A 24,646-nucleotide genomic window follows, 5' to 3' on the forward strand; every position below is an offset into this window, starting at 1 on the left:
AAAAATGGGCAGAAGACTTAAATAGACATTTCTCCAAAGAAGATATACAGATTGCCAACAAACACATGAAAGAATGCTCAACATCATTAATCATTAGAGAAATGCAAATCAAAACTACAATGAGATATCATCTCACACCGGTCAGAATGGCCATCATCAAAAAATCTACAAACAATAAATGCTGGAGAGGGTGTGGAGAAAAGGGAACACTCTTGCACTGTTGGTGGGAATGTAAATTGATACAGCCACTATGGAGAACAGTATGGAGGTTCCTTTAAAAACTAAAAATAGAACTACCATACAACCCAGCAATCTCACTACTGGGCATATACCCTGAAAAAACCATAATTCAAAAAGAGTCATGTACCAAAATGTTCATTGCAGCTCTATTTACAATAGCCAGGACATGGAAGCAGCCTAAGTGTCCCTCAACAGATGAATGGATAAAGAAGATGTGGCACATATATACAATGGAATATTACTCAGCCATAAAAAGGAACAGAACTGAGTTATTTGTAGTGAGGTGGATGGACCTAGAGACTGTCATAGAGAGTGAAGTAAGTCAGAAAGAGAAAAACAAATACCGTATGCTAAGACATATATATGGAATCTAAAAAAAGAAAAAAAAATGGTCAGAAGAACCTAGGGGCAAGACAGGAATAAAGATGCAGACCTACTAGAGAATGGACTTGAGGATATGGGGAGGGGGAAGGGTAAGCGGGGACAAAGTGAGAGAGTGGCATGGACATATATACACTACCAAATGTAAAATAGATAGCTAGTGGGAAGCAGCCGCATAGCACAGGGAGATCAGCTCGGTGCTTTGTGACCACCTAGAGGGGTGAGATAGGGAGGGTGGGAGGGAGGGAGACGCAAGAGGGAAGAGATATGGGGACATATGTATATGTATAATGATTCACTTTGTTATAAAGTAGAAACTAACACACCATTGTAAAGCAATTATACTCCAATAAAGATGTTAAATAAATAAATACACACACACACAAAAATAAAAACAGTGAAGTTAAAACACAGTTTTTGGTTTTTTTTTTTTAAACAAATAACCATCTCTTAATGTTGTAAACATAAAACGGAGAACAGGAAATTCTATTCTGGAAATATAACATAATGAATATCCTTCTGTTCAGTAATAAGGTCACTTAAGAAGTAAGGACTGAAAGAGAGATGGGAAGGAAGGAAGGTGGACAGAGAACGGGTAGTGTTAGGAGACAAAGGTAGAGAAGGCAGGGGAAGGAAAGGAGAGAGAAGTGAGCAGGTCCAGGAGTTAGCGATATGGACTTTCCATGGGCCTGTTTAAACGCCCTCCCACTTCTGAGCAACCATTAACATGTCCTTGGGGAAAGATTACTCCTCTGTCTCTTGTTTAAGTTCTCACTTTTCACATCCCCTTATCTGGACCTGGCCCTTCCCACCAGCTGCTGTTCTGGGCACCGTTCCCTTCTCTGCGAGGTCTCACCACTCCTCATAGCTGTGCGCTGCCCTCCCGTCTGCCGCCCGAGTGTTCCCAGAAGCCTGCACACCTGCCTCTATCACCATTTACTTTCCCACTTGGAAAACTGCACCCACAACTTGCCCCTGGACATTCTCTCGGATTCTGTTTCTCAGAAAAGTAAGCTGGGAATTCCTCCCTCACTTCTAATTTAAAGCAATGAAACCCCAGATGGCTAGAGTCTTTCCTGGAACCTTCATTTTCTCTCCTCTCTCCTTCTCTCCTTCCTTCTTCGATTCCTTTTCTGCTTTTCTTTCTCCCTTCTCTCAGCTTGAAATGGGAAAAAAAAAATTAAGATGTGCAATAATGCTTCCAAACAATGATCATCTTTTTCACTCTTCTTCCTTCCAATAAAGTCACCACTAAGTATCTGAATATGGAAGAAGGGAAGAGGAAAAGGAGGAAAAAGGGGAAAATCAGACTGCTGTCTGGTACAGGCAGGAGAAACCCTTTAGAGTGCTGTGTGATCATCCAGAAGTCAAAGAATCAAATTAAAGCTGTTAATCACTAGTTTGTTCTCTATATCTATGAGTCTGTTGCTTTTTTGTTATATTCACTAGTTTGTTGTATTTTTTAGATTCCACATATAAGTGATATCATACAGTATTTGTCTTTCTCTGTCTGACTTATTTCACTTAGCATAATGCCCTCCAAGTCCACCCATGTTGCTGCAAATGGCACAATTTCATTCTTTTTTATGGCTGAGTAGTATTCCATTGTATATATATATATACCACATCTTCTTTATCCACTCATCTGTTTATGGATAGATTGCTTAGGTTGCTTCCATATCTTGGCAATTGTAAATAATGCAGATATGAACATTGGGATGCATGTATTGTTTCAAATTAGTGTTTTTGTTTTTTTCAGATATACACCCAGGAGTGGAATTGCTGGTCATATGGTAGTGAATATAACAAAAAAGAAGCAGACTCACAGATATAGAGAACAAACTAGTGGTTACCAGTGGGGAGAGGGAAGTGGAGAGGGGCAATGTAGGGGTAGAGGATTAAGAGGTACAAACTATTATACGTAAAATAAGCTATAATGATATATTGTAAAACATGGGGAATATAGCTAATATTTTATAATAACTATAAGTGGAATATAACCTTTAAAAATTGTGACTCACTATATTGTACACCTGTAACTTATATAACACTGTATATCAACTATACTTCAATTAAAAAAAAAAGCTGTTAAAAAGCAATGGAACCCCTGCCCACTGTTGTTTCTCTACCTCACACACATGTGGTATATATATATATATATATATATATATATATATACATACCACATCTTTTTTATCCATTCATCATTTAGGTTCCATATCTTGGCTACTGTGAATAGTGCTGCTATGAACATAGGTGTGCATGTACCATTTTGAATTATAGTTTTCTCCAGCTATATGCCCAGGAGTGGTCAGACAGAGAAAGACAAATACCATACGATATCACTTATATATGGAATCTAAAATAAGACACAAATGAATTTATCTACAAAAGAGAAACAGACTCACAGAAATAGAGAACAGACTTGTGGTTGCCAAGGGGGTGTGTTGGTGGGGGAGGGATGGATTGGGAGTTTGGGATTAGCAGATGCAAATGATCATATATAGAATGGATAAACGACAGGGTCCTACTGTATAGAACAGAGAACTATATTCAATATCCTATGATAATGGAAAAGAATATTAAAAAAAGAATGTATACATATATGTATAACTGAATCACTTTGCTGTACAGTAGAAATGAACACAGCATTGTAACTCAACTACACTTCAGTTTAAAAACAAACAGAAAAACAAAAAAACAACGGCTCTGAGTGTCTGACGAGCTATAGAATGCATGTTTAAATCTCTGCAAGCTCCCTTGTATTAGGATCTTCAAAGCAACAACCACAGACCCACCTGTAGGAGGAGGATTTCTAAGATGGCCCCCAAAGATCCCTGCATCCTGGAGTTCATGCCCTTGTGTAATCTCTCCCTCTCCCTTGAGTGGAGGTTAGACCTAGTGACTCACCTCTGATGAATATGACACATATGATGGGATGTCACTTCCAAGATGAGGTTATAAAGATTGTGACTTCATCTGGCGCACTCTCCCGAGTTCTCTCTCACTTGCTCACTCTGAGGAAGCCGGGTGCCATGTTGTCAGCTGCCTTACAGAGAAGCCCACAGGCCAAGGAACTAGGGGTGGCCTGTGGCCCACAGCCAGCAAGGAACTGAAGCTGTCAGTCCAACATCCCCCAAGGAACTAAATTCCACCAGCGACCCCTGAGTAAGCTTGGAAGCAGATCCTGACCCAGTCAAGTCTTGAGCTAGCTGGGACCCCAGTCAACACTTTGACTGCAGCCTTGTGAGAGAAACTGAGCTGGAGACTTAGGTGAGCCAGGCCTGGATTTCTGACCAATAGAAACTGCAAGATAACAAATGTGTGCTATTTAAAGCTGCTAAGTTTGGGGGTAATTTGTTACACAGCAATAAACTCTTAGTATGCTACCTTCTAAGTTAACTCTTCCTTTAATGGGGTCCTCTTGGTATCTCAATATACCTAGGTGGGGCTCATGATTTGCTTACCATAAGTCACATTTTGCACCTAGAAAATAATATTTTAGTAAGATTCTTTTGAACTACCTGGGAAGGGAAAGCTGTGTTTCCTACAAGCACTAGAACACAATCATTATTCCTTCTCTACCCATCCTTCCTAGACCAGCTTGGTCCTATCTCTTCACAACATTTCCAGACTTGTAGAGCACCCTATTCTGACCTATATAATTTGTTATTTTCCTACATGTTCTCTATATGATTACACATCCGTCAGGCTGGATTGTATTGTTTTATGATGTAGTGGCTGTGATTTCATTTAGTTCCCTGGACCAAGCAGGTAATCATGAGTTACTTGATTATTAACCTTGGAAAAAAATCAAATAGTTTATGTGGACTCCTTACTGAGTTCGTGCTCATCTGTATACTTTTGTTTGCTTATTACTGCCTGGTCAGTTGATGACAGGTTGCAAAACAAGCCAAAACATCCTCTCACTGGAAGTCTCATGAGACTAATGCTCATTTCTAATGTCAAGATTATCACAAGAAGTTTTTTTTTATGAATTTAAACCCATGTGAAATGTAATACAAATTGTTTTCTGGACAATAGCAACTAGTAGCTAACATTTCTATTCTTTCTCTTTGCCAAACATGGTCTTAAGTGTTTTTCTTGTACGAACCCAGGTTTCTGAGATTCAGATGAAAAATCTAGTGAATAATTGAAGGATAAGGTTCAAATAATTTTTAAACCTAAGGAGCTGAAATATATAAATCAAATCATGTTAGGGGTTGGGTTATGCCCAGCAATTTTTACAAAGTGATTTTAAAAACATGATATATATTAAGCTGTCTCTAGTGTAATATTTTAGCTTTAGCGGGAGCTAAATTGCATGTGTGAGTGGTGGTAACGGTGGTGGTGATGGTGGCGGTGGTGATGCTTGTGGTGGTGTTAGTGGTGTGGCTATTTCATCGTTTCCAAGGTTAACAGTCAAGTAATTCATGATTACTTACCATATTCCCAGGGACCCAAATGAAGTCTGCTACTCCACCATAAGACAATACAGTCAGCCTGACAGATGTGCAATAAGAAAGCATAAGAATATAAAGAAGTTGAACTGCGCGTGTGATATTGGGATGCTCCAGAAGTTTGGGAAGGTTTTTGCGAAAGACAGGACTGAGCTGGTCTGGGAAGGATGGGTAGAGAAGAAATAATGAGTGTGTTTCAGTACTGGGAAACACAGTTTTCCTTTCCCAGGTAGTTCAAAAGAATATTTTTTTTGATGCTTGAAGGAGGTTATATAAGAAGTGAAAAGCAATTGCTCTCTCATGAGCGCAGTCCCCTTGGCTTGAAGGTGTCCTAGGGAGTGACTATTCCAGCACGAGGCAAACACCGGTGACGTAGAGGAGCTGCATTAGTTATCTTTTCCTTCTCTCAGGCCAGGCTATGGGAGGGGTAGGGAGGCTTGGGCTTGCGAAGGATGTGAGCGTGGCCTCATGCCTCTGGGTGCATAAATGTTGCCGAGGAAGGGCATGTGACTGTGCTCAGCTTGACCTCAGGTGGTCTTTAGAGAAGCAGGAACGTTCCCCCCGTGTGTCTCCTAGGTGAGTGGGAACAGCCGTCACCATGTCCACCTGCTGACTCACAACCCTGGGAGCTCCCTGGGTGAGATCTGAAACTGGACCTATACATGGAGGGCAAGGAGAGACCGAAGAAAGAGGAGGCCCACTCCAGATTGGTAGGTGGCAGGTTTAATAAGCAAGGGAACATCCGAGGCTTGTCTTAGGCAGCTGTGAGATGAGTAAATCTCAGCATCCGCTCCTCAGAATCTTAAAAGTTTATATAGAAGCCTTAACTGGGTTCGGTTATGTATTTATTCCAACAGGCACCTTACCCTCTCACAGCTACATTCTTGAAACGGCTGCTAGAATGGGAATAGGAGGCAGCTGTACATCCCAAGGACAGGGGAGGCGGGTGAGGGATCTCTGATTGCCCGGGGTCAGCTTGCCGGTCAAGCAGTCATGTCCTTTTGATGACCTCCTCCAACACCACCTTAATAAAATAACAACTAGGTACTGTAACAATTGAATCCTTCAATTTCAGTGACAGCACATGAAAATTTCTCGCTCACCTAACAATGCCGCTTTCTCGTAGGCGGGGAGCTTTCCTCAGCTTGGCAATTTGAGGACCCAGGGCCCTTCCATCTTGAGCTGCCAATCCCAGGACCATGGAGATCTCTGCTTCTGGCTGGAAGAAGGAGAAAGAGAGGGTGAGGAAGCGTTTTCTTCTTAATTTCCTTGGCCCACAAGTGACCTGATCATTTCTGTTCATTCTACAAGAAGTACATACATGACCCCGCCTAGATCCTAGATGCAAGGAAGGTAAGGAAATGCAGCCCCTGTGTGTGTGTGTGTGTGTGTGTGTGTGTGTGCCACTTTCTGGTGACAAGTCTATATTATTGATAGGGGAGAATGAATCTCGGTTGGACAGGTGACTGTCTTTGGTAAACCCACATTACAGGTAAGATATTGAGGTGCATAAATGTTAAAAGTTCAAGATGATATGACTTGTTAATGGCAAAGTTAGGGCTGGAACTCAGCCTCTTTTTTCTCCCTCAGAAAACAGGGTGGGAATTCCTCGGTATAAAAACAGTGGACAGCCATAAAAAGAAACGAAATTGAGTTACTTGTAGTGAGGTGGATGGACCTAGAGTCTGTCATACAGAGTGAAGTAAGTCAGAAAGAGAAAAACAAATACCGTATGCTAACACATATATATGGAATCTAAAAAAAAAAAAAATGTTCATGAAGAACCTAGGGGCAAGACGGGAATAAAGACGCAGACCTACTAGAGAATGGACTTGAGGACACGGGGAGGGGGAAGGGTAAGCTGGGACAAAGTGAGAGAGTGGCATGGACATATATACACTACCAAATGTAAAATAGATAGCTAGTGGGAAGCAGCCGCATAGCACAGGGAGATCAGCTCGGTGCTTTTTGTCCCCCTAGAGGGGTGGGATAGGGAGGGTGGGAGGGAGGCTCAAGAGGGAGGAGATATGGGGATATATGTGTACATATAGCTGATTCACTTTGTTATACAGCAGAAACTAACACACCACTGTAAAGCAATTATACTCCAATAAAGATGTTAAAAAAAAAAAAAAGAGAGACAGGCATTACAAAAACCTAAAACAAAAAAAAAAGAAAAGAGTGGAAAAGAGAGGACGAGGAGCTTCTGTGACCACAGACATGGGCAGCATGGGCCTCCCCTCCCTGGACTCCTATTTCTAAGGTCTGCCTCCCTAGGCTTTGCAAGTAAGTTTTTATATATTTAAATGTGCCACCTGCTGATTGCCTGGGAGAATGATTTCCTGAAAGCAGTGGGTTTCACATTTTAGTGAATGGCGTCAGAATCACCTGGAATGTTTGCAAAACATGCAGATCCCCAGGCCCCACAGGGGCAGCTGGCTTGATAACACATTCTTTCTTGGCTCTGTTGCCCACTCCACTACTGGGCCCTCCTTCACCTCTTAAATAACTTACCTGCTCTTAAATCCTTGTCTCAGGTTGTGCTTCTGGGGGAGCCCAGCTGAAGCCAGCAGGATGCACGTACACTGTGCCGTAGATTCCCCTCTCGGGAAATCCCTCCCCGTGGCTCCTGCATGCAGGGGTGAGCTGACGGTGCAGGGAGGGGCGCACTGCTGTCATGCCCCTCACTGGCCCTGTCTATCGGTCTCACACGTCTGATCTTGCTTCCAGGAGCCAGGGCTTTCACAAACTGAGCAAAACCCACATGGTACACTCACCACCACTTGCAGATGGTCTAGTAAGAAAAAAATATATATATTGTCTGAGTTTCCAGAAGAAACAAATTGTATTTCCACTTTGCCCTGTTAGCTTTGCTCCATGTGGGAGCTTCATGCTGTCAGTATTCCTCCTGGGTGAGTAGCCTGCAAAAGTTTGAGTCTCAGTGATTACCCCAAAGCAGGAATTGTGGCATAAGCCTCCATGTGTGAAATACATATCACAGCTTGAGTTAAATGGACCCCAAACATATGGCATTGTTTTTTGCATTATCTAACACACAGGCAGTTTTTCACGTGGAAATCAATGGAAATCAATGGAAAAATGAGGAGATTATAGGCAAGTCTTCTTTGAGGATTAACTGTCTGGAAATAGATTTGGTTTGCATAAATATTTGGGGGTGGGATGGATGATGAGGTCAGACACTTTCCAAAGACACATTTCATATCGTGGTGGGGTAGCCCAAGGTGAGACCAGGCTGGTGACTCTGGAATCAGCTGCTGACACAGGCTGCAGCAGAGGGTGAGTGGAGCTGTGGGGTCTGAGCCTGATGAGTCCGGGTTGGACTGCCTAGTGTGACCATGTGAGTGTTACTGGCAGGGACCAATAACTTGTGGAGACAGTCTCGCTTCCTGTGCCCTGATGTGGTTATCAGTCTGGCTGGATTCTGACCTGTATATGAGCTTGTCACTTGCTCAGGGGCCACCAGATAAAGTCACTGGAAACACTCTGGAATATGTAGAATGAATTTATTCCCTATTGACCAGTTTCCATGTCAGATTGGGATGATGGCCCCATTCTGACTTTCAAGAGTTAAAGGTGATGTAAAACTGAACGTCAGAATTATACTTTCCCTAGGAGAGACCAATTCTTCTCCTCTCTCAGAGGGCTGCACCAGAAAAGGCCACGATGTGCATGCGGGACCCCAGTTCTCTGCAGGTAGTGATCAATAGGGGAAGGAGAAAAGCAGGCTCATTAGGCATTTCTCTCCTGAGCAGCTCACTCAGTCTTGTCAGGCCTCCAAAGCCACAACCGGCTGTGCTGTCCTTGTTCCTGAGATGGGCCCACCAGAGTGCCAGGGTGCTGCCCTCCATGCCCACCTGGGTGACAACACTCCTGGGGCCAGAGCTGGCCTCTAGCAGACACTGAGGACTACGGTGCTGTCAGCAGCTCTGTGGGCACAGGGTACCTTTGGGCTTGCTCTGCCTGCCTTCTCCTTCATGTCCTTTTCCCCCCAAATGTATTTTTTTTTTTAAGAAGAGACATATGTTTCCTTCTTCCCTTCCTCCTTTCTTTCTTTCAATATTTATTTATTTATTTATTTTTGGCTGCGTCGGGTCTTAGTTGTGGCACTTGGGCTCTCTAGTTGTGGCGTGGGCTTAGTTGCCCTGCGGCATATGGGATCTTTGTTTCCTGACTGGGGATCGAACCACTGGAGTCGCCTGCATTGCAAGACGGATTCGTTTTTTTTTTATTTTTAATTCTCCTATTAGTCTTTATTTTTTTTTTTAACATCTTTATTGGAGTATAATTGCTTTACAATGGTGTGTTAGTTTCTCATTTATAACAAAGTGAATCAGTTATACACATACATATGTTCCCATATCTCTTCCCTCTTGCGTCTCCCTCCCTCCCACCCTCCCTATCCCACCCCTCTAGGGGGACAAAAAGCACCGAGCTGATCTCCCTGTGCTATGCGGCTGCTTCCCACTAGCTATCTATTTTACATTTGGTAGTGTATATATGTCCATGCCACTCTCTCACCCTGTCACATCTTCCCCCTCCCCCTCCCCATATCCTCAAGTCCATTCTCTAGTAGGTCTGTGTCTTTATTCCCCAGCAAGACGGATTCTTAACCACTGGACCACCAGGGAAGTCCCTCCCCCCAAATGTATTAAGGCACACATAGAAAAGGATTTACAGAGGGACTTATTCACACACCTGCATTACTCTGCTGAGCCAGATGGCGCCAGTCTGCAGTGTGGGGTGGGGTGGGCTGTCTACTATGGACATCAGGCTGCTCAGCTTACCTTCACACTTCTGGGGGAAGAGGGAGCCCTTCCAGTTCATAAGAAAGTTCCCCAAACTTCATGGGCAGGCATGTGACTCATGAGCCCTCCCAGCCCCATCTCTGTGTCAATGAAGGCTTCTTCTCTGTTTGCACCTTCCCTGCCCCAGGCTGCACTGCCCGCTGGTCACTCCCTCAAGGCTGTGCTGTGCATTCACTGTGAATTGAGGATCCCGCTATAGAAACTTGAGGACAGGGGATCCAGCCTATTTTCTCTCTCCAAACTCTCCATCCTCTCTCCAGGTGGTTGCAGCCATGAAATAATGATTCTACGATCGAATAGCTAGCTCCTCACGTGGTGATGAGGGAGGGAAGGGAAAGCAACGGGAAGAGAGGGAAAGGAAAGGAGAAGTGATCTCATGCGCTGGAAACCTGTAGATTTTTTTCTAAGTGACAAAGGGCGAGGGTGGCTTTATGAAAGAGGAAACTTGGTACCCTAACACCAGCCTTGGGAAAAGCAACAGCCTCAGAGAGAAAGTGTGTATGGGGCTTGGAAGCCAGGCTGCTCTGATTTCTGGCTCTAGTGCTTTCTAGCTGTGTCTCTAAGCCTCGGTTTCCTTCTTCACCTGTAGAGTGGACTTAATAATTTTGATCACCTCAGAGCTGGTGTGAGAATGAAAGAAGCCCACGCCGGATAAGCAATATACAGAATAACGCAAGGTACCTGTCATGATGTTATGAAGTTCATGATGCTTAGGAAGTTGGCATTCATTGCAGAGATGCGACCGGGGGTAGAGGGCCTGCCTTGCACCGGGCCTGTCCTCCCCTCCTCCGTCCTCCCCATCTCCTGCTGGCTGTCCCCCTCTCCCCCAGCGTTCCCGCGCGGTTTGGGCGGTGGGGAGAGGCGGCACTCCCTCCCTGGCTCACCCGGCGGCCAAGGCGGGAGGTCAGGCCTGGGGCGCCGGCTGCAGTTGCGCGCGGCCGCCTCTAGATGGAACTTTCTCACCAACACAAGGTCGGGCGGGCCGCAGCTTCCCGGGCGCTGGGAGGCGAGGGGCTCCTTCTCTCCTTCGCCCCGGGCAGGTGTGGGATTCCTGGGCAGTAACTCGTGGGGAGCGCCTCTGGACCGTGCCCGTCGAGTCCGGCGGGCTTCCATCGGCTGAGTTTCCCCTCGGGAACCCAGGAGCTGCGCGGCGCGGGTCCCCAGGATTTTCCCGCCCCGTATCTGCAGCTACTTGAATCAGCTCAATTAGATGCCGGTCACCGTGCCGGCCCGCGCCCCCTTCTGCGCAGGGCCCGCAGCGGCCCAATCTTCCGTCCATGCTCGGGCTGCGGGGGTTCTGTAGACTGCGCCCCGAGAGCCGCGGGCTGGGGGCGGGGAGACGATCGCCCCGTGCCGCGGGGCAGGATAAATGGCCGGGCGGTAGCGCGGCGCGAGCAAACTTTGCAGGGGAAGCGCGCACCTGAAGGCTTTACTTTGAGCATCCCCAACAAGAAAACGTGGGGCGGGACACGTGCCGTCTACCGTGTATTCTACACGGTGACCCTTTTCGTGACCCATTGCTCACGAAGGTGAGCCCCGGGCTCGTGGTCCCGACTACGTGCTCCGGGTGGCCTTCGTGCGGCGCTTCCCGCGCGTGTCCCGGGCTTGTCTGGCAGTCGGAGGCGCTCCTCTTCTTCACAGCCTTATTCCTACTTACAGCCGCCCGCACTTCTTCCTACCCTCCCCGCACCCCCTCAGTCTTTGGGTCCTCCCTTTTTTTGTTGGGGGCGGGGCGGATGCAGTGATTTTTAAAATCAGAACTATTGACATTTCTGGTCCCCGCATCGCTGAGGGCTGATGTAGCGCGGAGGGGAATCCGCCGGCCGACTGTCCCTCTCCCTGCCCGCACCCGGGCAGAACCGAGACACCGAAATCCGAAATCCGAAATCCAGGGGCTCCCACTCCTCGGGGTTCCTCCTCCTGCTTCCCGAAGTGACTGGTTGGCGCGAAGCGATTGGCGATCCCTGGCGCGACCCCGGCCGCGGCTCTCCGCACCGCGCCGGGTGAATGGCCGCGGGCGGAGGATCTGGAGGCGCCGGGCGCAGGCCAATCGCGGCCGCCGGTGGGAGTATTTGTTATTCACATGGAAGAGACTTGGCGCCGGCTGGGCCAGCTCAGCCCCCTCAGCCCGGAGACCAGCCACAAGTGCGGCCGCGGTGCTCGCCTCGAGCGGCGGCGGCGGCGGCGGCGCTGACATGGAGCTGCGGGCCCCCCGCGGGCTTCCTCACCGCGCCCTCTGTGGGGAGCAGGGTAAGGCTCGCCGAGCAGCGGAGAGAGGAAAAGAGAAGAGCAAGTGCCGAACCACAGGCAAAAAAAGCCCCCACCCCCGAACTCTCCCCAAAGGCTGTGCTTGAGGAAAAAAGAGAATTCCCCCGTTTTGATTCCCCTTTCCGTTTTCTTCCCTAAAACCGTTCAGTGGACAGCCAGGTGCACCGTTCCTTCCCAGATCACTTTAGTGATTTGCTTTTCCTGGGCACAAGTAGATGGCCTTGCACACCCGGAGTCCGGGAGAGAACTGGTGGGCGGAGGTGACGGGAATGGGAGGCGAGGGAGAGTGGGCACCAGGGGGCGAGGGGCTGGCCGGGCATCGGAGCTTGATTGGGTGTCTGTTGATTTTACGTTGCAAAGAACAAGGCAGCCACCCCTCTTATCTTCCCATGATTACATTCCAGTGAGGAGGTTCAGAAAAGAGGCAGGCTTAGCATGGAACTCCCAGGGCTTGGAGATGTGGTCCCCCAAAAGTTTAGTCGGCGAATGGGAGACTGAAGGGTGACGGGAAGGGGCAGGCGCGCCTAGGGTGCTCAGATGGGGCGTGCGGCGGCAGGACTGTAAAGCGCTCCTTCCGCGGATTGCCTGCCCCGTGTGACCTCCTGGACCTGCCCTGGCGGAATCCGGACTTGCCCCCCGAGATGACGAGGTACCTCCGTTCCGCGAATCTGACCGGAGGGATTTCCGAAGCTAGAGGCTTCCGGGATGAGTTGGGGTAACCCCCGCCTTCCTGAGCGTGGGGCTGGATGAATGTCTAAGCAGGATCTAGGGAAGATGGGGGTCGCGGGGGAAGCCGGGTGGTTTGGGGGTTCTCGAGACCCCCACGTGCCCACACAGCGTACGTGTGGTATGCCTGAGCTTGCGTTCCCCGAGTTAGCCCGGCGAGGTTGGGGTTTCCGCGCCCCCCTTTTGCGGCTTTCAGGAAAACACTGGAGTTCCGTGTCCTGCTGGGGGTGGGAGGAGGAGTAATGGTCTCGGGTACCTTGAGTTTAAACGACGAAGGCAATGCCCCCGACAGCGCCTCCGAAGCACCTGCGGCCAGCGTGGCCCCAGTTTGGCTGGGACCCGCGCGGGGTGTGGGCGCTCGCGGCGGCCAGGTGCGGCGGGGGCGGAGGCGCTCCCTGCCCTGCAGCGCGCGGAGCCTGGAGCCCCGGGCGCGCCGGGGGAGTGGGGCGGCGCCGGAATACCCCGGCGGCGCGGGAAAGGCAAGGGGAACCGGGTACTTCTCCTAAGGCCCTGGCTCTACCCGGAGCCGGCGTTCAACAGACGAAGGAACAGAGAAGAAAAAGGAAGATGCGGCAGGGAAGAGGGGAGCGGGAGCGGGGGCGGGATGAGTGGCTGCGGGCTGAGATAGAGGCAGAGGTGGAGAACCCTCCGAGCCGCGCCGAGAGCGAGCCCAGGGGCTCTGCCAAGCAGCTCGGAGATCCTCTGAGGTTCGTACAGTTGGTGAAAATGTAACAGAGTACCCCGCCCCCAAAACCCCGTCTGACACGCTTCCTCGGTGCGCATGAAATGCGGAGGGGTGTGCGAGTCAGCCAACTGCGCAAGACGGCGCCCCCGACGCTTCCCTGAAGAATTGTTTCCCCCCGGGGCCCGGGATCAGAGGGTGTCTGCGCGCCCGGGAGGGCAGGGGTGAAAACAGACCCACCCGCCAGCTGCAGAAGCCCCAAACCCTCAGTCCCCGGAGCGAGTCCCGCCCGAGGAGGAAATGCCCTATTTGCCATTTGGGAGTGATCCTTTCCCACAGACCTGACGGCGTGGGAGTCTCGCAAACATCCAAGAATACACTGCCGTCTCGGCCACGACCGCGGTTGGATACAAATCCTGCCAACATCAGAACTGGAAAACAGGGTTGGTGGTGGAGATATCGATAAGGAAAATCATAAACGGGAGAAATGCATTCCGATGATAGCTGGTATTTTGCTTGAAAGAAAAAATAAAAAGAGAAAAAAGAGCCACCAGCAGGTAGATCTTGGATAAACAGTTTATTACACTTGACTATAATTTCCGTTTTCCGTTATGAAATTGTTTGTCAATAATTGCAAATGGCTACAGAAACCACTTTAGTGTACCTTGGTCCCTTGCTTATGAATAATGTCCTCAAAGATCTCTGTCGGAGACAGAACCAACTGTGTGGAGTTCATTGCCTGTTCCTTGAAAATATGTGGTTTGATAATTTTGAAAAGCCTTACCCATCAGGGAAGATGAAGTAAGCTTTTTAAATGCAATTTTCCCATTTCAGAGTCAACTACAGGTTGTATCATACTTGAGATAAAGACAAAGAATTCTTGCTTTTAAATCAGGGATATGGGGAGATATAGGTGAGGGGAGGCTCCCCAGGAGGGGATTTATCCAGAATAAAGAAAAAGGTGCTGAGAACACAGCTCTGTACTGTTATCTAAGCTCCATTTGTTCTACTTGGTTTGTGCTAGCTAGTTCTGCCCTCCTGCTCCTTTTACAAATTATTACTACTTAATAATGCTAAAAATATCTAAATCCAAAAGGAATAGATAAAAGGAATAGTTGAGCTCCAGTGAGTGCAGGAGAAAGTTAGAGGTCTGGAGAGATGTGCTCTTTTCAAAGTTGGCTGGGCAGGTTGAAGCTGCTGCAGGGCTTGTTTAATTGGTATTTATGCAGCAAACAACCCGCAGACGTTCACTTTGGCAACATCTAGTGCCAATCATTGTGTAAGAGCGTTTGGCTGTCTTCAGGGCCTGAGGCACAGAACACTGTATACATGTGCTCGTGGTAGCAATGCTTTTTTCCTTCCAAGTTCCTTTCTCACGGTCTTCCTCCTGTAGTTAGAATACTCAACAGAAAGAGGACTTTGCTTTAGTCCAGAGAATGGGGTTGTCCTGTCTCAGTGTCTTAAAAAGAAATGGTTGCATGGATTTATCTCTTAGCTGGACCCACAGCAAAGATCTGACCGTATCTCGATGCCTGTCAAATAGGCTGGCTTTTGAAGGTTCAGGAAACTGTTGCTGTTTTCTTGATAGAACCTGACTGGACATCACCAGACTCACTCATGTAGTTTGCTCAGGGGGGATGGCCACCCCATGTTGTGTGGGAGAAAAGGATATGAACGGAGAGCCAGTCAGATTATAATGTTTCCATCCCAAGGCGGGGGGGGTCTTCTGTCTGCTAGAAATTTATATTTGAACTATCTTCCTCCCTTCCTTCCTTCCCCCCTCCCTTCCTTCCTTCCTCCTTCCCTCTCCCTCCCTCCCTCCTTCTTTCTTCCTTCCTTCCTTCTTCCCCCTCCCTCCCTCCTTCCTTCCTTCCTTCCTTCCTTCCCTCAGAGAGTTCTTTGGTTTGATTTTCATTTCTACTTGGTACTTGGACAACTTGTGATGAACTCACCCACTGACTGAGGACCTTGAGCATGATGCATTTTTCTCCCGGGACCTGCCTTCTGAGTGGTGGGCATTGCTGTGGGATGGATTTGAGAGGCTCCTGACTTATAACTCCCGGCTTTGGTTTGTTACAGTGCCAGTCTTAACCACTATTAGAGACATTTCTTTGGTAAAGAAATTATGGATCTCCTGGAAATGGTCTTATAAATGTGGATGTTCCAGTTGGGAGATGACAGTAATGCATCTTCAGGTTGTGATACCTGTTGATGAATTTACTCACTCCCTGGGGAGGGCCACAGTAACAGGAAACCAGGTCTTAAGGTTGTGACCTGTAGGACACATCAGCCCTGAGGGAGGGGGGAGATCCAGGTCTGGGGGAGGAGGGAGCAGGTGCACAGAAGTGGGAAGATGTAGGAGAGGCTGAAGAGGAGTATGTGCAAATTACTGAGCACATACTTTTCCAGGCAAGGGTATCCCTGCAGATAGAAGTCTTCTGGCTGTTTATTGGCTAACTTTTCCAGTGGTAATGAGCCTTAGTGGTAGAAGCTCTGCATCTTATCCTGCATACAACTTAGGAAGGCTTCCTATTGTCCTCTTCTCACTACAGAAGAATATCTTGTCACCACTTTCTTCAGAATAGCCCTTTGGGTGCTCCAAGTGTCCATGAACTTCAGCTTTCCAGCCAGATGTTGATTTCCATTGACTTTTCCTCTTGTGTCCTTCTTTCCAGTTTTCCCTTGATTTCCTTTGATTTCTTGAACGCATGACTTGTTAAGGTCTGACCAGCCCTGTGTATGATGGGAAGGTGTTTTTTTAGGGTCTTCTAAGCACAGTGCACCAGTAAAATATTTGAATTGTAGGACTGATTTTTTTAAAATAAATTTATGTATTTTTTATTTATTTGTTTTTGGCTGAGTTGGGTCTTCGTTGCTGTGCGCTGGCTTTCTCTAGTTGCGGTGAGCGGGGGTTACTCTTCGTTGCGGTGCACGGGCTTCTCATTGCGGTGGCTTCTCTTGTTGCAGAGCACGGGCTCTAGGCGCATGGACTTCAGTAGTTGTGGCACGTGGGCTCAGTAGTTGTGGCTCTCGGGCTCTAGAACACAGGCTCAGTAGTTGTGGTGCATGGGCTTAGTTGCTCCATGGCATGTGGGATCTTCCCAGACCAGGGCTTGAACCCGTGTCCCCTGCATTGGCAGGCGGATTCTTAACCACTGCACCACTAGGGAAGTCCCAGAGGGACTGATTGTTAAACGATAGTTTCCCTGTACATTCTTATAGCACTTGCCAGTTTATAAAGTACTTTGACATATATCATTTCATTTCGCAACCCTAGAAGGTGGCCAGAAATCATTCCTCAGTTTAGAAACAAAGAAACTGATCCCAGGTTAAGTGACTTGCCCAGTGCCATGGAGTGAGTCCTGGGGGGTACTTCTCAGAACCTAGGATGCCACACTCACAATTCACATCATCAAATCAGGGTCAGCTTGACATTCTTCATGGTCTGCTGCACCCAAGGGGTGTGGGATAAGGGAAAGAACATAGCACAGTCCTGCATTTGAGTTCAGGCCCAAGATTTTAGACACATTCATATAATCTTTCTGTTTTTAGGTTCCTTATATCCCAAATGGGGGCCATGATACCAACCTCATCGGTGTATCTTGTAATGCAAATGAGATAACGTGCTCCAGGCAAGCTGTAGCATTCAGTAAATGTTTCAGCCCTTTTCCCTCTTCTTATATGATACATACTATAAAAGTGGCTTCTCATTACTTTAAATGTGGTCTTTTTATGCAATAGCTGTGTTATTGAAAAAAATGGTACAAATTGAATTCTAAATCAAATTGCATTTTTTTTTGCCTCTTTTTTTTTAAAAAAAAATCTCAGATTGCATTTTAAATGCACAGGGGGATTTAGCTATTTAAAGGACACCTGTGGTGAATTCTTTTGTAATGCAAATAATCGCCTTCTAATTTATCTGTTTAGTAAATTGAGCTTCTCATGTATCAGATTTTCTTAATATGGGGCCTGCTTGTAGAGAAGAGCTTTTACAACCCTTTCTCACTGATGGGGAAAAGCCACTCAGCTTGCAAACAAAATCAGTTATTGTGTTCAGTTGGCAAAGCCTTGCTCTGGTGTTTTGAGCATAATCTCATATTCCCTTATCATTAAATAATAGAACCTCAGAATGGGAAGCTGGAAGACACCTTAGAGATTATATGGTCCATCTCACTCATTTCACAGATGAGGAAATGGAAGCACACAGAAGTGAAGTGACATGCTCAGTGTCACCAGCCAGCAACTGTCAGACAAGGATCCAATTCCAGGCCTCTGTTGCCAGGGGAGTCTCTGTCTAGCCCATTCTCATTCTGTCCCCACCAAGATTCCAGGGCTGTGCATACCTGTGGTGGCATAGGAGACGATAAACAAATATGATGCATTTTCTAAAACAACCAGAAAGAGCTGCAAACGTGGGCTGTTTCAAGAGAAACTGCCGGATTTGCAATTTTGTGAATTGATGACAATATTCAGCTTAACCTTTTTGTTAAAAGAGCTGAATGGAATACAGCAGAGGGAGGCTGTTTGGCCTTTTTCTGAGAAAACGATTACAATTCTTGGCTATTGCTATTCCTGTAAGGATTTTACCATACCGTGTCTTAAAAGCACTTGCCAAGTTGCTTCAGGAAGACCTGGTGACAGACCCAGATAAATCCCACATGGCTTGGTGGGTTTGTTCTCACTGGTGTCAGCCCGGCCGGGAAACCTGATTTGAAGCAGAGGGGTTTGGACAAACGACATTTGATATTCTCAACTCGTTGAAACATTCAGAAATCACCCTGCCCTGGAAATGCCCCCAGATTGTCCCCTCCTAATTAGTTCATTATTTTTCTTAAAGAGCTAACCCTCAAAGATATGCACATTTCTGAAAGATTTCAGTGGAGGGGCAGGACCTTCCCCCCTTGCTTGTGTTGTCCCAGTCAGTCTCTGCAGTTCTGGGGGCTTTCTCAAAGGGCAGGACCCACCTGGAGGTCCTGAGGACTTTGACCGTGGTGCCATTTACTAGCTGAGGGCTTTGGGCCAGTCTCAACCTCTCTGAGCCTTTTTTTCTCATTTACACAAGACCTAATGATTGGTGCATGAAAATTCAGTGAGATACTCTGTTAGGTGCTTGAGACTTTGGTTCAGAGAAGGTACCTAGAGAGTAAAAAGAAGCAGAATTCAGGGCCCTGGCCCTTGAGGAGCTTTCCATATTCCTGGCCTTTCAGGAAACAGCTAGAGCCTGTGAGGGAACCACAGACGCATGTCCCAGCTGGGGGGGGCCTGCCCCCCAGCAGACCCGGGCCACTGAGGTGGTTAATGCAAGTGCTAATGATCTACAAGGTACCCATTTGCCATGTACTTAGGACCAGCTGGGAGGGAAAGAATGAACAGGAAGGGCTGCACGAGCATTTAATGGTTAAGCCTCCTGGAAGCCCTCCGCCTGAGGGCTCAGAAATCGTGGAAGGTGTCTTCTCCCCTCAGAGGTCGCTTTCAGGAGTGTGGACCTCACGCCTCCTTGAAGAAGTCCATCATCTCAGGCGAGGTTTGTATCAAAGCCCAGAGGAAGGTCCGTTTGAGAGAAAAACTGATTTTAAATCAAGCACAGAGCATTAAGTAGAGCTATCTGGCTCGATAGCACAAAAAGGTCATTTTGTTAAAATTCATTGACGCCGACTAGGATAAGTTTAGATTAAAGCTCACAAGAATTGCCCAAGAGCAAGATTAGGCCGTGCAAGATTATGTGATGCCACCAGATTTATGTAGTTTTCTACAAACTTTCAAATATATTTTTCCTTAGAATTTTAAAAGGAAACTAAGCCTTCCAGTCATCAAGAGTCTGATTTTTATGACAATGTATCAGATTTTGAAATAACTGCTGTATTTCAACATTTTGAAGGTAGCTCTGATTTTACTTTTAAAGTGACAAAAATTTTCAGTAACAATCTCACCAACTGGGCAAATATGGAAAAAGTTGCTCTGCTTTAGTGGAAAATGAGTTGCAGACTAGATTAGCAACGATAGCTCCTGTTTACTGAGCACTTACCCTGTGCCAGCTACTGCGCTTTCCGTGTGTGCCATGTGGCAGGTTCTGGCACCCCTTTACAGACAAGAAAACCGAGCTTCAGAGAGGTTATGTGCCTTTAATTCTGTGTTGCAAAGGAGGAAATTTAAGCAAAAATCCAAGTAAACTGCCCAGTAAATACCAACCAAAATGGAACCTCTTGTTTTCCATTTAAGTGCATTCATCCACTAAACAAAACTAATTCCTGTCTCTCTGTTATTTATTCCCCAATTTTTCCCTAACTTAAAGCTCTAAACAGACCTATGAGATGCTAAAGAGACTAAAAATTATTGCAGACATGAATACCTTTAAAAGAAACTCAATTTTACTACTTCCAGGGCTGTACAACAAGTGGAACTAGGTTAATGCCACGTGAGTAGCATAGGTAAGGATGATTTGTAATTAACAGATGGACTGAGTTTATGGTCGTCTATAATTGAAAACCATTTATTCTCTGAAGTGCTTTAAGTACTTGGGAGGTGGCTTGAAGAACGGCATGTCCCCTTCCTTTTCCCCTTCATCATTTCTCCTTCGAGTATCCATTCATTCTGTGCTCTGCCAGAAAGGATACGCTCAGGGTCAGCCCAGCCCTGTGGACTTGGTCACAAGCCCTGAATTAGTGGTCAGAGTTAATGAGGTTTTACTGTCTTCTAACTGGTCTTCCTCGTGAAACTGTAAAGCACAATCCTCCGTCTCTTAATGGGTGGTTGGTGTAATCCATGGTCCATCACTTAAGTGGTTTCATATAGAAAGCAAGTTAACTTTCTAAGTGTTTCCTTTTGTGGAATGCCTGAGGTCAGGCTGTTGCCAAATCACAGATTTTCTGAGGGAGAAGCAGCTGCTAAGAGAATCACGTGTGACGGAATATTAGTCAAGTCGTGAGAAAAATCAGAAAAGGACGAAGTATTTTGAGGCTGAATATGGGAAATCCAGGGCTTAGCATGTGCCAGGAGGCAGGAAATGCTTGTCATAGGCAGATGAGAACTGTCCCAGCAGACTGGGCCATTGACTGTATTTCTGAATATGCTCCAGGTATATACTCAGAAATCCCAGGCAGTGGGCTACAACAAGCCCCCTTTCCTCATCTAAAAGTGAAAAAAGTGCAGCTTTCTCTGAAGGCTTTTGGACATATGTTCAGTTGGCCTCTAGAGAAGCACCATCCTTTCCTTTGGGATGGGGAGGAATGAAAATTTTATGAACTGGAAATTGAACAAGTGAATGGAAAGCACAACCAGATGTTGGTTGGCTAGGGTAGAGGAGAATTGTCCAAATGTCAGGTTTCAAACCCATATGTATTAATAGGTGAGAAATGAACATTAGATGAACTATCCTACCAAAATACATTGGTGCTGTTTATTCTCTTAACTGCATGTGCATTTCAAACATCAGATTCCCTTATGTGAAGTCAGTTCTTGTTTTCAGTTAAACCTCCACAAAAGTCCTTTGAAAGAATCTCGTGGCATTCTTTAAGAGTGAAGGTCCTAGAATAAACTTTTCCTATAGATTTGCTTGTAGATGTTTTCACTCTAGGTTATTTCTAGTCTTGATGAAATAACTGTTTTCCCCACTGAGTCAGACAAAATTAAGAAGCTCTTCAATAGACCTCCAGCTCTGATTTGCTCTAGTGATTCTAGGATCAAGAAGTGTTTGCTTCAGAGCTGTAAGCATACCCATTGCTTCCACTCAACAAATTAATAGGAAACTCTGACAATGGTAATAGGAGTATTTTCACACATAACCTACCCTCTGTGTTTAATTTTCAAGTCCTTTTTTTGTTACCAGAGAACAATAAGATAATTTACACAAAATAGCTGACATTCTATGTTTAATCTTTTCACAAGCTCTAAAACTTATACATTTTGGGCTCCTTGGGTGGATTCCTTTCTCTTTTTTTTTTTGTGATTGAATAATCACTTTTTCCCATTGGGAAATCTGAGGCACCAAAAAATGTCATTAACAGATGACTGGCTTGTTGAATACATCACAGAAAATAGCCTTTCATTCTGATTTTGTGGACGAAATTTAAATGCTAAATTCAGACAGCTGTAAAAAGTAAAAACAGATTTGAAAAGAACTAATGCCATCAATCTCAGGATTTTTACCTTCACAGAAATTGGATTTATTGAAATGAAATGGTACATAAAAATGCTTTCTGATTTGGGAGAATCAACCTAGTTTCTGATACGTTTCTGTTTCCCTTGCTCCAAAAGTGTCATCAATCTCTCTGTTTAGATGCAGTGCAGCCAGGTGTTCAGAATCATAAGGGGACAAAAAGAATTAGTTTCTTACTGAATAGGGAAAATTAAACAATAAAAAAGAGGTCGGTGCAAACAGGGCTTAAAATATGAAAAATGTAGACCCTTTGAACTGAACCCTTTCTTTTTTTCCTTCCGGCCTCCCAGGAATAATTCTGCTACAGGGCTGACTTCAAGGACGTGAATTGGTGACCTCATCCCAACATCAGAACCTCAGCTGTTACTCTAATTTTTGCATCATTCCAGGCAAGTTGACTTTATATGGAAATAAAATTGAACCTTGAGGTCTGATGGAAATTCACTGTGACATTCAAATCAAGAACACCTGCTGAAACCCACAGAGCCTTTTCCCCATGGGCCCTGATGGTAGCCTCCAGAAAGTACAGCCTCAGGTGGTCCCCCTTCTTTTGTGGCAAGAATAAACTTTGGGTCTTGGATTGCAACACCACCTGTGGAGAAAATGGTATTCGAGGGAAAGCGATCAGCCTCTTGTCCTTGTTTCTTCCTCCTGACCGCCAAGTTCTACTGGATCCTCACAATGATGCAAAGAACTCACAGCCAAGAGTATGCCCATTCCATACGAGTGGACGGGGACATCATTTTGGGAGGTCTCTTTCCTGTCCACGCAAAGGGAGAGAGAGGGGTGCCTTGTGGGGAGCTGAAGAAGGAAAAAGGGATCCACAGATTGGAGGCCATGCTTTATGCAATTGACCAGATTAATAAGGACCCTGATCTCCTCTCCAATATCACTCTGGGTGTCCGGATCCTCGACACCTGCTCCAGGGACACCTACGCTTTGGAGCAGTCACTAACGTTCGTGCAGGCTTTGATAGAGAAAGATTCTTCTGACGTGAAGTGTGCTAATGGAGATCCACCCATTTTCACCAAGCCCGACAAGATTTCTGGCGTCATAGGTGCTGCCGCGAGCTCCGTGTCCATCATGGTGGCTAACATTTTAAGACTTTTTAAGGTAAGTAAAGGCACTAGGCAATTCTGACCATTGTGGAAAGACAAGAAATTGTCCTGACTCCAACTGCAGGTTTAAGAGGAAACTGAATGTGGTGAAGATGTTCTTAGAGCCTCTCAGGGCCACAGTTTCCTCAAAGAGAGGGGTTTGTGTCTAGGTTTCTACAAGTGTTGATTTAGTTCCATTTTTAAAAAGAATTAATTGGATTAATTGTGACTTTTTTTTCTGAACAAACAGAAAGGTGATAATTTCTATGACATGTTGGGTCCTCAGTATCTTGGGATATGCTATTTATTGAGGCTTATTTTAAAGCAAAGCAAGTGTTTTTCGAGGGTCTGATGAACTCTTAGCTCATTTATCAGATCAAACATTTCTATGGTATTTGAGATTTAAGATAATTTACTTGGTGAAATTTCTTTAACGTGGGATGCTCTGTTATGACAAAAGTTCCTGTGTGGAGAAACAGTATTTATTACTAATGGGTAGATGGGAGTGACACTCTGGGCTAGAAGATGGCCATAAAGTTGTCAGGTTTATTATAGCTACAATAGAGCAGAACCTCATTAATTCAGACCGCTCTGATGCAGACTTAGAATAATTATATGTAATTCTTATTGAATTAAAAGTTCAGATTTAGCAGGATAATTCGAGACTTTTTGGTTTAGGTTGGATGATCTATTACCTATAGATTACATTTTGAATAAAATTGGCAAAATAAAACAACACATGGAACAATATTTTGAAAGCATAAAGTCCCATAAACATAAAGTTATTGTAATTCATCTTTCATTAACTTTCTCATTTTATTTATTAACATCCGTTATGTAGTCATTTGTAATAGACATAATTTTAAAAATTGAAAATACTTTTCACGCTGATTTTTTACTCAGTGGGACATGACTTTTCCAGCTTACTCTGAATTAATGAGTCTTCGTTTAATATTGTGAGAAGCTGTTTCTGTGCATATTAGATTTAAAAATATTAAAAGAATATGGAGAAGTTGGACAGATGACAGATATAGTGACAAAAATGAACAAAGTGATGGAAAACTTACTTCAGAAAATAGAAGGGTTCGAATCAAAAGCTTTCTGCTTTGGAAGCTGTCTTGGGGGACCATCTAGTCTGGTTCATGTCTGTAACATCCCCCCAGCTTCTGTATGAATTCCCTAAGTTTGGAGGAGAGAATGGTAAGAGGCCCCTTAGTGACTATTTTCAGATGGATGAAATTTTCTCAAATGGGGATGCGGCTGAGCAGAAGCTCTCTGTGTCTAAGGAGTACTGAAGAGTCACACACAGGCGTCAGGGAATGCCTGAGATATTTGAGCCAGATGTTAGGAAGAGCCCCTTGGCAAGGAGGAGGACGCAAGATTAAAATAGGCAGCCAAGGGTGCTGTAATTGTCCATCTCTGAAAACTTTCAAGGGAAACTGGAAAGTTGTTAGTAATTTCTCTTGGGCTAATTGACCCCTTGCCTGGAGGCAAGATGCAGAACCAGAAGCTCCAGGTTTACCCCAGCATCCTGGGATCTTGGATTTCTCCCAGCATCCTGATTCTGAGCCGCATGGCATTTTCGGCTCTGGGGTGATGTCCAGCTCCAGCCAGTTTCCCAGTTCTCTTCTCCCCTCTGACTTGATCTCCCTCCCCCGATGCTCCAAAGCATCTCTTTTCTGTTCTTAACTCGTCAACACCCACTTTTAGGGAAGGGGAAACTTTCGTGAGGATCATCTCCCTCCTGTTACTCTCCCCTTATACACTAATTCTGTTTCCCATCAATCCCATCGTAATTCCCGTGAATCCTG

The 24,646-nt window shown here is 45.8% G+C and overlaps 1 protein-coding gene across 2 annotated transcripts in view; it reads left to right on the plus strand.

Moving 5' to 3' along the window:
* Window positions 1–22,341: 22,341 nt before the first annotated feature.
* GRM8 (glutamate metabotropic receptor 8) overlaps window positions 22,342–24,646 on the plus strand; it is a 765,258-nt gene continuing 762,953 nt past the window's right edge. For both annotated transcript variants that reach the window (XM_036863493.1, XM_036863492.1), the window contains exon 1: window positions 22,342–22,851. In XM_036863493.1, coding sequence (XP_036719388.1) covers window positions 22,342–22,851 — 510 coding nt within the window. The remainder of the gene's footprint in view (window positions 22,852–24,646) is intronic.

The sequence above is a fragment of the Balaenoptera musculus genome, chromosome 9, assembly GCF_009873245.2.
Source record: "Balaenoptera musculus isolate JJ_BM4_2016_0621 chromosome 9, mBalMus1.pri.v3, whole genome shotgun sequence".
NCBI classification, from domain to species: domain Eukaryota; kingdom Metazoa; phylum Chordata; class Mammalia; order Artiodactyla; family Balaenopteridae; genus Balaenoptera; species Balaenoptera musculus.